At 42.7% G+C, this 15,953-nt stretch overlaps 1 protein-coding gene across 9 annotated transcripts in view; it reads left to right on the plus strand.

Annotated features, from left to right (window-relative positions):
* Positions 1-15,953, plus strand: part of TNIK (TRAF2 and NCK interacting kinase) — a 407,483-nt gene that overhangs the window by 288,562 nt on the left and 102,968 nt on the right. For all 9 annotated transcript variants that reach the window (XM_059888605.1, XM_002684922.6, XM_059888630.1 and 6 more), the window contains exons 9-11: positions 423-501; positions 9,707-9,882; positions 14,812-14,878. In XM_059888605.1, coding sequence (XP_059744588.1) covers positions 423-501; positions 9,707-9,882; positions 14,812-14,878 — 322 coding nt within the window. The remainder of the gene's footprint in view (positions 1-422; positions 502-9,706; positions 9,883-14,811; positions 14,879-15,953) is intronic.

Below are 15,953 nucleotides of genomic sequence, written 5' to 3' on the forward strand. Positions count from 1 at the left end.
ACTGCATTTGGGGAAGCCTTCAGTGTATAAGAGATGTACCATGGATTATTTGGGATTTTACTAATTAAAAATAAGTTACTGTCTCCATTGTAGTTGTTATCTGGATGTTGTTTACTTGGAGTCTTAGATGGTTATTTTTAGCAAAGCAAAGGTTGTTGAGCCTTTGACTTGTTTTCCTTAAAAATGAAGTGCAAGTAGACATGTTAAGGGTCTCTAGTTGAAAGGTGTTAGATTTTTTGAGACTCCTGTAATCAGCCTCATTTAACGCTCACCAAAGGGAAGCTTTATGATCTCCTGACTCTGCTCACTGGTCAGACCTGGACTCAGGATGCCATTTGGCAGCATTATCAGCACAGAAAGGATGGGCTTGGCACGGACTTGGCCCCCTAACCTGAGCTGGCCCTTGTTTTGGTCTCTTGCAGCTCTGTGTGACATGCACCCCATGAGAGCTCTCTTCCTCATCCCCCGGAACCCAGCGCCTCGGCTGAAGTCTAAGAAGTGGTGAGTTTGGTCTTTGGTGTTTTGCAGATCTAATGTCAAGAGTTTCTGCATTTCTGTTTGGAATGAGCTCAGATCTTTAGGTCCTGCTAACAGGATTAGATGAATATGTACTAAGACTTGTTGAATGATTTTCTGTGTGGTGTTATTCATCTTAAAGTACATATTAAGGACCTACTATTTGCACAGTAAGTCCTTATTCATTATGAGGAGATATTAGCTAAAGTGGGTCATGGAACTCAAGAAGTAACATGGAAACACTTTGATTTATCACTCAGAGTAATATCTTTCCCAGCAGTGCAGAACATCTCATCAGAACAGGTGATAGTCTAGAGTCAGCCCATTAGATTGGCTGACTTTTCTTCTGTTCCTTAAGTCATTAATTCCCTAAATGTATATACACACTTGGTACTGTGTGAGATGATTTCCTGCTCTGTGCATGAACATCTGTAATTTTTGTGTTTGCTATTGCTTGCTCTTTATGACAGGTGATACTGGCTTCTTTGTGGCAGTGATCTAACCTTTCCATTTAATAAACTGATTAACATAAAAAGTGACTTAAAAATACTAAGTGAATACGTGCATGGATGATGAAGGGTATGGTAAAAATTATAGTGGTAGTGTCTGATTGACTGGAGTTTGTAAACAGAGTTCTACAGATTAGAACAGGATTTGAACTTTTGGCTTTTTTTGTGCACTTACACCAGAGCCTTTGTGTCTTATTCTGGAGCAAAAATTCATTGCTTATTCCCTTCCCTCTGTGTATACTGTGTATCTTCCTTGATACGTTCTCAATTCTGATTCCCTTTGCCATGGGGCCAATTCCTGAACCACTTAAGACCTCCTATCCTTTTCTAGATACCTTCTAGGCAGTTTTGAGCATGAAGGGACAAGAGCCTTCTGCCTTTTCTCATATCACTTCATGATCAGGTCCTCGTGTTTCTCACACACCCACCCACAGGTTCCCCCTCCAGGATACAAGAGCAATCTTAATTTATACCATTTCCAGGAATGACACAGTGACCCTGGCAGAACAAGAGAAAGGCATACTGCACAGAGAGAGGGAAAAGAAATAGCCCCAATAGATGACAGCCTCAGAGTTAGTTGCCAAGGGCTGCATGGGGAGAGAGTGAGAGTTGCTATTGGTAACAAGGAGGCAGAGCATCCCTCCTCCTCTCTCTGGAGGGTCGCCGTGGTGTGAGACATCACTCTCTCCCCAGCAACAGCTTTCCATTGGGCACCACACGGCACATGATCCACAGGTGCCCAGAGGCTCTGCTTCCTCCCTTCTCCCCAGAACAGCTCCCAGAAAGGGGCTGGCTCCGTTCTGGAAGATCCTTGGAAACATCAGGGACACTGTGAAGCTCTCCACGAGCTTTCTGTTTGTCCTTCATGCCACGCCTCCCAGGGAGGTTGGGAGGGGCTGCTGTGTCCAGTGGGCTGCACCCACCCCGTCCCCTCCCTGCCTCCTCTGTCTTCACTGATATTGGACAGGGCTGCTGACTCCACCACAGAGGACAAACTGACCACCCCTACCTGTGCCGTTTGCCCAGAGTGGCGTGGCCACACATCGCAGTTCAGAAATATTTGTGTTCATTGCCAGCTTTAAAAAAAAACTGGCAACTGAGCAGTCCGTGGAGATGTCTGGCCCTTTTTTCCCACAGAGGTGCAGCCGCACTGCCCTGCCCAGGCATTCCTGCTCCCTTTTAGGGTGAGCCCTTATGCTTCTGCCCCCGTCACTGCCTCTTCCAGCCCAGAAGCTGGAATCCCTTGGTCACCACGCTGGTCCTGTCTTCTTCTTACCCTTGGTCTGCAGTGCCCTTCTGTGTGACCCATCTGGCCCCCAGAAAAGTGACTGACCAGTCCCTGTGCTACAGTTTCCTGGTTCGTTGACCTTGTTCCAACAGGAGCCACCCTGCACTGACCTTGCCTGAGAAGTACAGACTTGAGGGGAAATACAGGCTGACTTCTCTGCTTCAAAACTTTGGCGATGAGAGCTGATTTTATAATGCTGCAGGGAACTGGGTCAGTCCAGGCTGCCCTCGTCCCACCAGCCTCTTTGCACGGCCTTGCGTGGCTCAGAATGAGAGCCAGCTAGGAGAAGGAGTGCCACGTGCCAGCTGGTGGACAGGAAAATGACGTGGCTGTTTGAGAGCCAGTGGAGGAAACAAAAGCCCTGTAAAAATACACCTTCTCAGTCAGAACCCAGCCGTTATAAAGATGGCCGTGCAGCCCCCAGCCACAGGACACTTGGTGGGGCTTGAATTTGTCTACACTAGAATTCCAGTTTTTAAATGAAAATATTTAGGCACTTCAGAGTACTTGTATTGAACAACCAGGTTCAGAGTGATTTAAAATAGGTTAGGGTTTGGGAGGAAATAAAATATTTCTATTTTCCTTTTCCTTTTTTACCTTATCCCCCACCAAAAGAAACAAAACTTCAAAATGTTCTTTTATATCTACCTATTCTCTACTTTAATGAGTTATCAGGTGAAGTGCACTATTCCCGGTGTATATTCCAACATAAAGGAAAGATATAAACATCTGAATGCAGAGTTCCAAAGAATAGTAAGAAGAGATAAGAAAGCCTTCTTCAGCGAACAATGCAAAGAAATACAGGAAAACAACAGAATGGGAAATACTAGGGATCTCTTCAAGAAAATCAGAGATACCAAAGAAACATTTCATGCAAAGATAAGCTCGATAAAGGACAGAAATGGTATGGACCTAACAGAAGCAGAAGATATTAAGAAGAGATGGCAAGAATACACAGAAGAACTGTACAAAAAAGATCTTCACGACCCAGATAATCACGATGGTGTGATCACTGACCTAGAGCCAGATATCCTGGAATGTGAAGTCAAGTGGGCCTTTGAAAGCATCACTATGAACAAAGATAGTGGAAGTGATGGAATTCCAGTTGAGCTATTCCAAATCCTGAAAGATGATGCTGTGAAAGTGCTGCACTCAATATGCCAGCAAATGTGGAAAACTCAGCAGTGGCCACAGGACTGGAAAAGGTCGGTTTTCATTGCAATTCCAAAGAAAGGCAATGCCAAAGAATGCTCAAGCTACTGCACAATTGCACTCATTTCACACGCTAGTAAAGTAATGCTCAAAATTCTCCAAGCCAGGCTTTAGCAATACGTGAACCGTGAACTTCCTGATGTTCAAGCTGGTTTTAGAAAAGGCGGAGGAACCAGAGATCAAATTGCCAACATCCACTGGATCATAGTAAAAGCAAGAGAGTTCCAGAAAAAACATCTATTTCTGCTTTATTGACTATGCCAAAGCCTTTGACTGTGTGGATCACAATAAACTGTGGAAAATTCTGAAAGAGATGGGAATACCAGAACACCTGATCTGCCTCTTGAGAAATGTGTATGCATTTCAGGAAGCAACAGTTAGAACTGGACATGGAACAGCAGACTGGTTCCAAATAGGAAAAGGAGTTCGTCAAGGCTGTATATTGTCACCCTGCTTATTTAACTTCTATGTGGAGTACATCATGAGAAACGCTGGACTGGAAGAAACACAAGCTGGAATCAAGATTGCCGGGAGAAATATCAATAACCTCAGATATGCAGATGACACCACCCTTATGGCAGAAAGTGAAGAGGAACTCAAAAGCCTCTTGATGAAAGTGAAAGAGGAGAGTGAAAAAGGTGGCTTAAAGCTCAACATTTAGAAAACGAAGATCATGGCATCCGGTCCCACCACTTCATGGGAAATAGATGGGGAAACAGTGGAAACAGTGTCAGACTTTATTTTTCTGGGCTCCAATATCACTACAGATGGTGACTGCAGCCATGAAATAAAAAGAGGCTTACTCCTTGGAAGGAAAGTTATGACCAACCTAGATAGCATATTCAAAAGCAGAGACATTACTTTGCCAACAAAGGTCCATCTAGTCAAGGCTATGGTTTTTCCTGTGGTCATGTATGGATGTGAGAGTTGGACTGTGAAGAAGGCTGAGCGCCGAAGAATTGATGCTTTTGAAGTGTGGTGTTGGAGAAGACTCTTGAGAGTCCCTTGGACTGCAAGGAGATCCAGCCAGTCCATTCTGAAGGAGATCAGCCCTGGGATTTCTTTGGAAGGAATGATGCTAAAGCTGAAACTCCAGTACTTTGGCCACCTCATGTGAAGAGTTGATTCATTGGAAAAGACCCTGATGCTGGGAGGGATTGGGGGCAGGAGGAGAAGGGGACGCCAGAGGATGAGATGGCTGGATGGCATCACTGACTCGATGGACGTGAGTCTGAGTGAACTCCGGGAGTTGGTGATGGACAGGGAGGCCTGGCGTGCTGTGATTCATGGGGTCGCAGAGAGTTGGACACGACTGAGCGACTGATCTGATCTGATCTGATCTGATTCCAACATATGACCAAAGGGGCACCACTGTGGCAGAGACAGCCATGAACTCTTCATTATAAGCATTCAGCTGAGGATCATTTCCAAGGAATTGACTGAATCTACGACATACAAGGCACATGTATGTTGTAGTCTCAGCAACGTATTTATGTGTGTGTATTTAAAATATATATATATTTAAGATATATATAAAAATTTGTTTTTACTGAAATCAGGATTCTTTAAATTCTATAGTGCTTTACAGTTTTCAAAAGTTTCACGCACATGATTTCATATAATCCTGTAATAACCTTCATTTTCTTAGCCACAACCCTGCCGGGCAGATGCTCTGAGTCTTCATATTATGGGTGAGAGTCTGAGGCTTTAGGTGGGTTATGGGCCTTGCCCTAGGCTGCGCAGTGTTCGTTTCTCAAGTTTGTGACCCGTGTTTTTTCTACTGCGCCGTTTGACTTCTCAGAGTTCAAGGTTAAAGTGGTAGAGAAGGAGCTGTACTAGTCCCTCAGAGTGAGCACCTTTCCCTTGAGCCTTAATATCAGGGAAGAAAGGCAGTATCATTGCTCTTTGCCCCTTTCATTGTAGGAGGAAAGGAGAGCTTCCCTGGGAGCAGGAACCTGGCCTTCCTGCCCCATCAGCGCAGTGAGGAGAGGCCTGGCGCTAAGGAAGTCAGGTGGTCCGTGCTCCAGTCAGTGTTCAGGCGGCTCAGACATCTGTCTCCCTGTCAGCAAGTGACCAGTGCGGTGGGACTCCCATGTTTCCCTCCTCTCTCTGCTCTTGCTCGTGTGTAGTGAGATTCATCCTACATGGATAAGCGTCTCCTGCAAAGGATTTCGTCCCCTCTCTCGTCCTGCTGTGCTCACCCTGGCCGCTCATCCCTCGTGCTTGCACTCCATGCTATAGCTTCCTTGCAAGGGCCACTGAAGAAGGATGGGGATGACTTTGTTCCTGTAAAAGGTGGTCGGTCTTGTCCTTTTCACATGCCCTTTAAATATGAAGATTCCACACAGGCAAAGCAGTGTTCGACTGAGCTCACTGGAGAAGTCGTAACTGCTTATCTCTGGGAAGAGGGATAAGATTCCTGGTTTAAACCACTCAGGCTCCAGATGGAGACTGAAGGCCTGATGAGGTTGTCTTATCCTGAGTCCCAGGCTCACAGCAGCCTGGAACCCCAGCCTGCTGCTTTTACTCCAGAGCTTCCAACCATTTCTCTTATTTTATGAAACTACAGTTCCGATTCCTGCTGAGTTTTCTGGCACTTTTGTTTTAGAAATAACAATGTTTTTTTAGGGGTGCAGGGAGCTGTAAATGAAATAATGATAATAGAAAATATCAGAAAGTACTTCAGATAGACTAAATTTATTATTAGTAGTGTGACTTTGGACTTTATTAAAATCAAAACAAAAATTACTAGAGTCTTTTAAAATCAGCATTTTTTGCAGTCTCCTTGGAGGTGAGTGAGTCCTGCTCACTCTTGCTGCTAATGCATCCAATACTAATACACATAAAGTAATTCTGTTAAAGAATTCTATACTATTCAGTTCAACACAAGTTGGGAAAAACACCATCACAATTCTGCTCTTAGCCCTCAAGGCAATCCTACTGTTCTTTAAGCCTGGCGATTGTCAGAGAGGGTGGGACATTGTCATCAATAGTCAAAGTATTAATAATAATAATAATAATCATAGCATTTGTGATGTCACAGGCACAGTTCTAAGTATTTTACATGAAGTAACTCATTTATTTATCACAGCAGTCTTTTGAAATAAGTGCTAACAGTATATCCCCATTTGCAGCCAGGGCAACTGAGATACAGAAAAGTTAAACAATATGCCCCAAATCACACAGTTAGTAAATGATAGAATCTGAAGTAGAGAAAAAGGATAGTTCTAGGCAAGTACAAATTTTAAAGGTCAAATTGCCTTTAGGGAGTCTGAAGATTACCAGAAACTTTTAGCCCAAGAAGTTAAAGTGGTTAATGTAACGATCGTTCAGGCATTTTTAACACCTCCAAGGACAGAGAAGCCTGGCGAGCTACAGTCCCTGGGTTCACCAAAGAGTTTGACACGACTTAGCAGCTAAACAACAACAACAACACAATTTAACATATAAACAGTAAAATCTGAGACGATAAAGTGCTCAGTGACACTGGTATTAGAGAACTAGTGTCTCAGACGAAAAGTACCAGTCACTATCATTTATCTCTCCATGCCAGGCCTTGGGAAATTAGTATTGCTAATCTTGGGCTTTTTTTTTAAAGTGACAGAACTGAATTATAGGCAACTAAGACTAAAACAATAAAGGTATAGAAATGTACTTTAAACCCACTAGGCCTCTCAGCAAAGAGTCAGGTGATACTCAATGTAGGTGAAGTTTTTTTACTTTTAATTAAATGTGTGATTAAACATATTGATTCTTTGGTCACACTAACTTACATAGAGACAGTACATCTTTGAAGATTTGTTGTAAGTAAGCATTATTTTCTATTCAAGCAGAACCATTTGCAGAGGACATGGGGTTAACTGCCAGCTTTGTAATTTTGCACATCTTGGCTCATCCTCTGGGCCCAAAGATATTCTCTTGAGTATATCGTGAGATTCCTTCCCACCAGGAAACATACTGGAAAAAAGACTGCTATAGCTATTTCCATTAAACTCCCTGAACACGCTCTCATTCTGGAGATGTCTCTGGCTTTTGTGAGGTGTCAGGATCAGGGAAGGGAATGTATAGTCTATTAAGTCTGGCTTTCTTTTTAAATTGGGTGTGATTTCTTTTATTTATCATCCCCTAATGAACAGTCGAGCACTTTATAAAGAACAAACTCTTTCTTCCACATTTTCTAATAGAAAAAAGAGAACTTCCATTTGCGTTCTCGTGAATATTTAATAGCTTTCTGTCTTCATTTGATTTTGTTTTCATCTTTCTAATACTGATTTTCTCACCTAGAAGTGTACAGCCTGGAGTGTGTCCATTTCTTTATGAAGGTTAACCTTATTCTCTTCAGTTTATTGCTCAACACAGTCCATTATTTCAGTATGGGTTGTTTGTTGTTGTTTGTTTGTTTGTTTTTGCAAAGTCCCTCCTTAGGTGCTATCACATTAGTGCTTCCACAAATTAATCTGATGGATAGAAAGAAAGTGTATGAAATAATACCTTCTCTCTAAACCTTCCTGTGTGTCTCTCACAAGCACAGATTTGAAGGCAGCCACATTACAGCTCTTGGGTGGAATTCTCACCTGATAACCGTTTATGCATCCTCTTGTTTGTCCGATATATAGCATGTTCATGATACAAAAATGGCTCAGGCACATCCCAGCTCTGGGGAGAATTTCCAGGGTCCAGGAGGCAGGGGTACAGGCTGAAGGACTTAGAAAGAGATACTTAGAATGTCCATCCTGTGGTTATTGTGTCTAGTCCTTAGTTTTGCCAATCCTGATTCATCCTGAGCTGACCCTCAGGTGACTTTTACTTCTCTGTTCAATAATTTAAAAGCTTAAACATCGCCTAGAATGTTAAGGAGGGAAAAAATACCAGTAATTCAGTATTTTAAACATGGAGTAAGGTGAAAAACTGCTTTGACTTGGGCAGAAGTAGAGAATAGCACAGTGCCCTCTGACACCTGAACTTTGAAGAACACGCTCACCATTGTGTTCTGTATGGTGAGGACACCTTTCAGGCTAGAAGGTTATACATAGGACCTGCTGGGAAGCTTGGGAAAGCTTTACTTCGGTGATTTGCTTCTGTAACTCCCCAGTGATCCACAGGAGGGCGACAGAGAGCATAGAATGGATCCATTCCTGATCAAGGTGCCAACAGTGAGGAGGGTGTGCAGGGCTCCCCCAAGGTCTCTGAGAGTGATGTGCCTCGCTGACAGTGGAGCACCTCAGAAAGGCATGCAGTAGAATCATGAGCTTAATTATTTATGATGCTGGACGGTTTCTTGGAACTTTCAGCCAGAACAGGCACGCCCAGCTCATGAATCATGGCTCAAGTCATCATTAATTTCTACCACGCTGTGGACTTGTGCCCTAATCGCTGGTATCTCTCACCAGCTCTCCCCTGCCCCTGTGCGTCCCTGGCACAGGGTTTATCTCTGAGGAGATGGTGCCTCTCTAGAAGCAGATAAATTTGCTTCTGGGTGTGAACTTAGTCCCTTGAAGTTAAGTTTCCAAGTCCATGGATCGATAGCAGACATTCACATACATCCTATTCTTGCTCACTGAAAAGCAAAGTCCAAAAGTGATTCTGAAATTGCCAGTTAAAAAAAATCTGCCTAAATTTCATTTTACTATGTAAGAATCTTGTTCATTTCTACAAATTGTCCCCTTTACCTATTCAACCCTAGTGTTACTTTTTCCAGCTTGCATTTCCTGCCTTACTTAGCTCACCTCAGTGTCCCCTGACATATAGTATGCTCAATCTCAGCTTTAGTTTTTCACTGATTCCTACCTCCTTGAACTGTCCTTTCCCAATAATTATTTTTTTCCTAACTCTTTAAGGCCCAGCTCTGGTTCGCTCATTCCAACAGACCTTCCAGGAATTTTTTATCGGGGTCTTTCTCTTCACTGGTGCCTGTTGGTCTTCGGTGTGATTTGACATATAAACTGTGCAAAAATACCTTCATGGTGTAACTGCCATACACTGCCTGAGTTGTGTGTTGGTGGCAAGGATTCCTTTGAACCCCATTGTGCTTTATAAAGAGCTAGATGTACTCCGTGACTGGCTGATCCCTATGTAGCTGATTGAACCTATTTTTGTTGTTGTTCTAGTATTTCAGAAAATGTAAGTTTCCTTTGCTTTGGATTGTCCTTTTATCCATGGGTTCATCTCTTCTGTTTGTCAGGTCAAAAAAATTCCAGTCGTTTATTGAGAGCTGCTTGGTAAAGAACCACAGCCAGCGACCAGCAACGGAACAACTGATGAAGCATCCATTTATACGAGACCAGCCTAATGAGCGACAGGTCCGCATTCAGCTCAAGGACCATATCGACAGAACAAAGAAGAAGCGAGGAGAGAAAGGTGAGGTGCACATTTTTATTGCAGCGAGGGAAACAAAAGACCAAGTGTCATGGGCTCTTGATGTGTTTGGAGGGACCGAGGGGATTTCAGATAGCCTGCATTGTTCTTCAGTGTGAGGACTGCCTCAGAGATCACAGCCTGTGGGCATCACCAGGGGCAGGCTGCTGAAATGGAATCTTTCATGAAAGAATAGAACTGCAAGAAATATTACCTTTTCCAGGCAGTGAACAACAAGTCGTGTTGAGTGATTCTATGAAGGGGTTTAATATGACAAGTCATTTTCTTAATTCAAATGAATATTCATGTTTCAAAGGCAAAATCTACAGAAGACAGGCAACCTTAAACACACACACACACACACACACACACACATCTGACATTTTTTCAGTACTGGCACTCTTCACCATTTAAGTTTTTGTGCTCTGAGGCTCATTTTTAATTTAGGTATTTGGAAGTCAGAAGAACTTTTATTATAGTCACAGGAATTTTAAAGAGGTTGCCAGGCTACTGTATAGAACATTGCATTTTCCCCTTTGTTTTATAGATTCAAAAACTCTTTTTTCTTATGGCTCTACCTGTGGTCCCACCCTGTCTTCACTGCATCACTGGAAAAGGCATGAGTCCAACTTGGGGTCCTGGGACTGCCTGCAAGTTGTTTGAATAGAGACTCAGAATTCCTTAACTAGCATCCTGACCAAGGTGAACTCACCTGGTCTGGGGGGTTTTATGACTTAGTTGTGTAGGGCAGTAGGGAAGGTTGAGGATGGGAAGGAAAGGGGGAGAATGCAGAGAACAGATGGGTGAGAGCTCCCTGGTGGTAGCAGGAAGGGGCAGCTGGTGGGGCTGGCAGTGAGGTGGAAGTTCCGGTCTGATGAAGCGAGCGCTGAGCGTGGGTGGGTGGAGTAGAGGGGAAGGCAAGAGGCCGATGGTGGGGGTCCATGGTGATGTGCTTGTCTCCACTTCGGTCCTCTCCACCTTTCTCCTCTGCTCTTCATGATCCAGTGGTGGGCAGCAAAGAACAGAGGGTGCCCTCCTTTTGTAGTAAGTCCCCTACTTACAAACGAGTTCTATTCTGAGAGCCTCTTCCTCAGTCTGATTTGTTTATAAGTCCAACAGTGTTAGCCTGGGTACCCAACTACCACAATCCGGTATGTAGTACTGTACTGTAATAGGTTCATAGTAGCTTTCCACACAAATAATATGTACATTAAAAAAGCAAACACAAGAAAGAAAGAAAACATTTTTAATCTGACAGTACAGTACCTTGAAAAGTACAGTAGTATAGTACAACAGTCGGCATACTGGAGCTGGCATGCACGTTCGCATCTTTGAAAGTTCACAACTGTATTTGAATTTCTCTTCTTTGTCTCCTTAGCTAATATCTGTCACATGGCAAAGTATGAGCAGGGTCCTAGGGGTGGGCAGTGAGCAGTGTAAGAGTCAGGACTGGGCAGAGGGAAGATCAGCAAAGGCTAAGGGAGGAGGAGAAACCTTCAGTGAACATTTCAAGGAAACAGTTCCTTCTCTGCAGCCAGCCTCCGGGACTCAGGAGAACGTGTGATCAGGTTAGACTCAGAGCAGGAGGTTTTGAGGCTAGGCCAAAAAGGAGCCCTATCTCCACCTCTTAGAGAGGGATGATGTGCCAATGAGAACCCAAGGAACTAGGAGGGCAGTGCAAGATGCACAAACTAGGCATAGACAGAAATAGATGAGTCGAGGTTAAAAAGTGCCAGGACTGATTTTTCAACTGCTACTTATTAATAGTGGTCTTGGGCCACTCCATGAAGTCAGAATTTTAAAGGGAATAGTTCAGAGCAGTGTGTCAGACATGTAGCCCATTAAAGGCCAGCTTTTCTAAAAAGAAAATTTATTCTCCTATACATATGTAGATTAGGTTAAGTACTTAGACTGTTGTTTTCACACTCAAATTCTGAGTTCAAATTCTACTTCCACCGCTTAGTTATGTGAACTCCACCCCTGTTTTCTCATCTTTAAAATAAGAATGGGAGTATAATAATAATTACTCTTGTCTGGCATTTTTGCAAAGATTAAATGAGATAATGCATGTAAAATGCTTACTACAACTTCTGGCACATAGATGTACTCAATAAATATAAGCTATGCGAAGAGCTGATTCATTGGAAAAGACCCTAATGCTGGGAAAGATTGAGGGCAGGAGGAGAAGGGGGCGGCAGAGAATAGGATGGTTGAATAGCATCATTGACTCAATGGACATGAGTTGGAGCAAACTCCGTGAGATAGTAAAGTTACAGGGAAGCCTGGCATGCTGCAGTCTGTGGGATCGCAGAGTTGGACACAGTCATGCGACTGAACAACGAACACTTATTTAGAAAATTATTTATTGACATAACTTTACAGTAGTATTTAGGGTTACTTTCTGAGATCTTGTGACTTCTTTGCCTCTGAACTCTAAGAGTGGATAAAGCATGTTCCTTGGGTTGTTTGCTCATTTTGGGAGCACAAACTCTGGACTGGAACTCAGAACTTAGCATCCTGTGAAAGCAGACTATTTTTAATGTGCTCTTTCTCTGTGGAATAGAAGAGTAAGATTCTTGGTAGTAGGCATATTCAAGAATTGCATGGTAAGTTAAGGAACTTAATTCTATTTAGGCTTAAGAGATACCTTTTTCTGTCTGCTCCCTAAGAAAGGTTATTGCCCAAATGAGACTTCCTTCCAGTTGCTTGATTTAATAAATCACTTAATTTGCTCCTTCTAGTATTTTTTCATTCTCTTAGTAGCTTTAAGACCAGTTTTGGGGAGAATCAAAAATTTTAATATGCATTGTTTAAGATTTCTTAACCTGATACTTGGGCTTCCCTGGTGGCTTAGGGGTAAAGAATCCTCCTGCAATGCAGGAGCTGCAAGAGATGCAGGTTCTATCCCTGGGTTGGGAAGATCCCCTGGAGGAGGGTGCAGCAACACACTCCAATATTCTTGCCTGGAGAATCCCGTGGACAGAGGAGCCTGGCAGGCTATATATAGTTCATAGGGTTGCAGAGTGGGACATGACTGAAGTGACTTAGCATGCATGCACAACCTAATACTATTTTTTCCTTAAGACATGTTGAGACATGCTAATTTAAGACAGCCGTGCAAAAGCAACCATGCTGGATTCTGATGAAGTATTACAGATGAGGAATCTGACAAACAAAACTTTCACCCTATTGAGGACAAATAATTAGATTAATTGTGTGCCTCTGTTTCTTGCTTTAATTTACTTTAATAGATAAAATCTCTGCAGTTTAGTTTGAATTCTCTGTTGCTTTGTTTCAGGAAAATTTGGAATATTAAACTTTCAATGTGGAACTTTGAAACACTTTATGAAGGGTCTTTACATTTTGGTGGAATAATATTTTTTAAAAAGTGGCCTGAAAGCTTCATACATATCTAAACATGTAAAGCTAATTTTTATTTGATTTTAAAAAATACACTTGAAGTCATCATGCTGTGACTTCCTTTCATCATCCCTTATGGAGTAGGATGGAAAGCAAAGTGTGTTTGTGATCAAATTCCATAGTTCTTATCATGTGACTGCTGCCTCGGTGGTAACATAAGCAAATTGCAGTTTCAGTTGCTTTTCAGGGACACAGATGTCTTCAAAGTTGTAATTACTAACCCACAGCTATCAATGGATGATAGCCCTGTGACCACCTCCCTTGCTTAAAATGAAAAGCTCCTCTAAAAGGCTCCCCACTGCCCACAGAAAAGCCTCAGCATGTTAAAGATCAGCAAGTCACATCAGACCTGCTGGCCTTTCTCACTCCATCTGCTTTCTCACACCAAACATTCAGAAACCAGTGTTTCCTGATCATTCATGCACTATAGTACTGTCAGCCTAACTCAGGTAGTTATGTTGCTTAGAATGCTCCTTTTGCAGCCACTTTCAGCTTCCATCTGCCCGTAAAGGGGCTACTGACCTTCCAAGGTCCAGCTTATTTCCTCCCCAAAGACCTCGCTGTTCCTTCCCCATTTTGACCCATGGACAGAGCTGCTTTTTCCTCTGATACTTCATTGCTCTTTTTATGTATTTCTATTTAGTATATAACATGGTGAAAAGAATGCTAATTATAAAGTTGGGAAAATTCTGGGTTGAATTCTAAATCCAAATCTCAGATTTATTAGTCATATAACTTAGCCACTTATAATCTCAGTACCTTTGCTTGCAAAATGGGTATCATGTTAAAGGATTGTTATAGGAAGTAGATGAGAGAACATAAGCAATCTAGCATAGTGACCAGCATGAGTGATACGCAATAAAAATTAGTTCTTTTTCTTCATAATCATGGTGACTCTGATTATATATTTGTCCATCTTGACCGTCAGATTGTAATCTCCTCCAAAGCAGAGACTCAGTCTTATTCATTATTGCATGTTAACTCGCTTAACATGTTTGTGAATTAAATGAATGTCCCCAGTGGGTCAATAAAAACACATTTAACCATATGTTTTTAGTCACACATGTGTCAAAAGTTTCTTTCTGTTCTTGAGATATCGAAAGGCAATAGGTGAGTGCAGGTAAGTTATAATAAAATTCCTACTTAAAAAAAAAAATGACTACTACTGTCAGTAATTTAACAGTGGCCTGGATTGGGTTAGGTGCTTCTATAATGGAAGCTGACAGGAACTGAGAAGTTCGGTTTCAGCTCCTTGTCTTCACTTGCATGTGAAGGCTGGGCATTAAGGAGAGAGCCTAGAGTCAGCTGGGGCAGTCGCAGATGTTAATTCCATGTGCTTGAGTCCAGCTGGTGGGTACTGTTGGATCACAGGTCAGGAGCCCTGGAGCCTGCCCCAGGTCAACATTTAGGACAGCCCTTTGGGCCTTGGTTTACTTGTACAGAAAATGAAGGGTGGGCTTTACTGAGCTGCAGTGCCTTTTGTCCACTCACCTTCCGTGGGTCTCTCTTTAGATGAGACGGAGTATGAGTACAGCGGCAGTGAGGAAGAAGAAGAGGAGAATGACTCCGGAGAGCCCAGGTAGGCAAACAAGACCCATCCTCTCATTTCACACTGTGAATTGTGCTTGTGTGAGATTCGCATCCTTTTGATTTATAGGTTCATTTTTAAGAATCCAGCAGGGTGGTCTTATCTAATTTATTACCCATGCACGTACTCATTAATTTGGGAAATTTTCCTTAGGCAGGGTGTACGAGGACATGGAAATCAGCATGTTCTTTATCTTGTCTTCCAAGATTTATTTCCTTATTTCCTCGTATATATAACATTGTAGAATGGGGAGGAGGCAATTATCTGGGTAATAGTCTAACAGTACTGCAAACTGCAGCTTTCTGGAGACCTAAGTGGTATTTTTTAGACTTGAGATATTCAGTCTATTACTTCATACCTTTGAGACATTTAGGCGGCCACTGTCCTTGTCACATGCCATGGTATTTTCACCACAGCCTAATCCAAGAGGAAACAGCTTCCAGGAAGTCAAATTACATTCTCAAGGTGAACCCTAAACAGAACTCCCACGCCCATTCCTGCTCTCATATGTTAGCTCCCAGAATCAAGTGCTACTTTATTACCATCATCCCTATGTTTTAAATTTCACTTGACTTTGATTCTTTTTCCTAGTCTGTGTTTATAAATAATTGATGCCAGTGTGCTCACACCACCAGGATTTTTCTTTTTGTAAGAGAATTCAGCTGATGGCCGTTTGGTGAATCAAAGAGCATGGCCATGCACACCAGGGCAGATGCACTGTTCATGTGAAGTGAGATCTGTTCGGGAAATGGACAAAGCAGAAGGGTCCCTGGGGTATACAGAGGTCTCCACCCTCTAGCCATCCAAGGTTGGAGCCCAGTACTCAACAAGGAACAGATTCTGTATGACTGAGGCAGATCTTCCAAACCAGCAAAGGGTCCAACTCAGCCCCTGCTGCTGGAGTGAGCTAGTGCATCCCTTTTCTGAGCTAACTTGGACCTAACCAAGCTGGATTATTGCTAAAACTACTGGAAGAGGACAGGACTGAACTTACAAGGCCATCAGTTTTACTCTTCTCACCTGCTATGGGAATCTTCAGGGTCAAAGATGGAAGGAGAATTCTTTC

The sequence above is a fragment of the Bos taurus genome, chromosome 1, assembly GCF_002263795.3.
Source record: "Bos taurus isolate L1 Dominette 01449 registration number 42190680 breed Hereford chromosome 1, ARS-UCD2.0, whole genome shotgun sequence".
NCBI lineage: Eukaryota > Metazoa > Chordata > Mammalia > Artiodactyla > Bovidae > Bos > Bos taurus.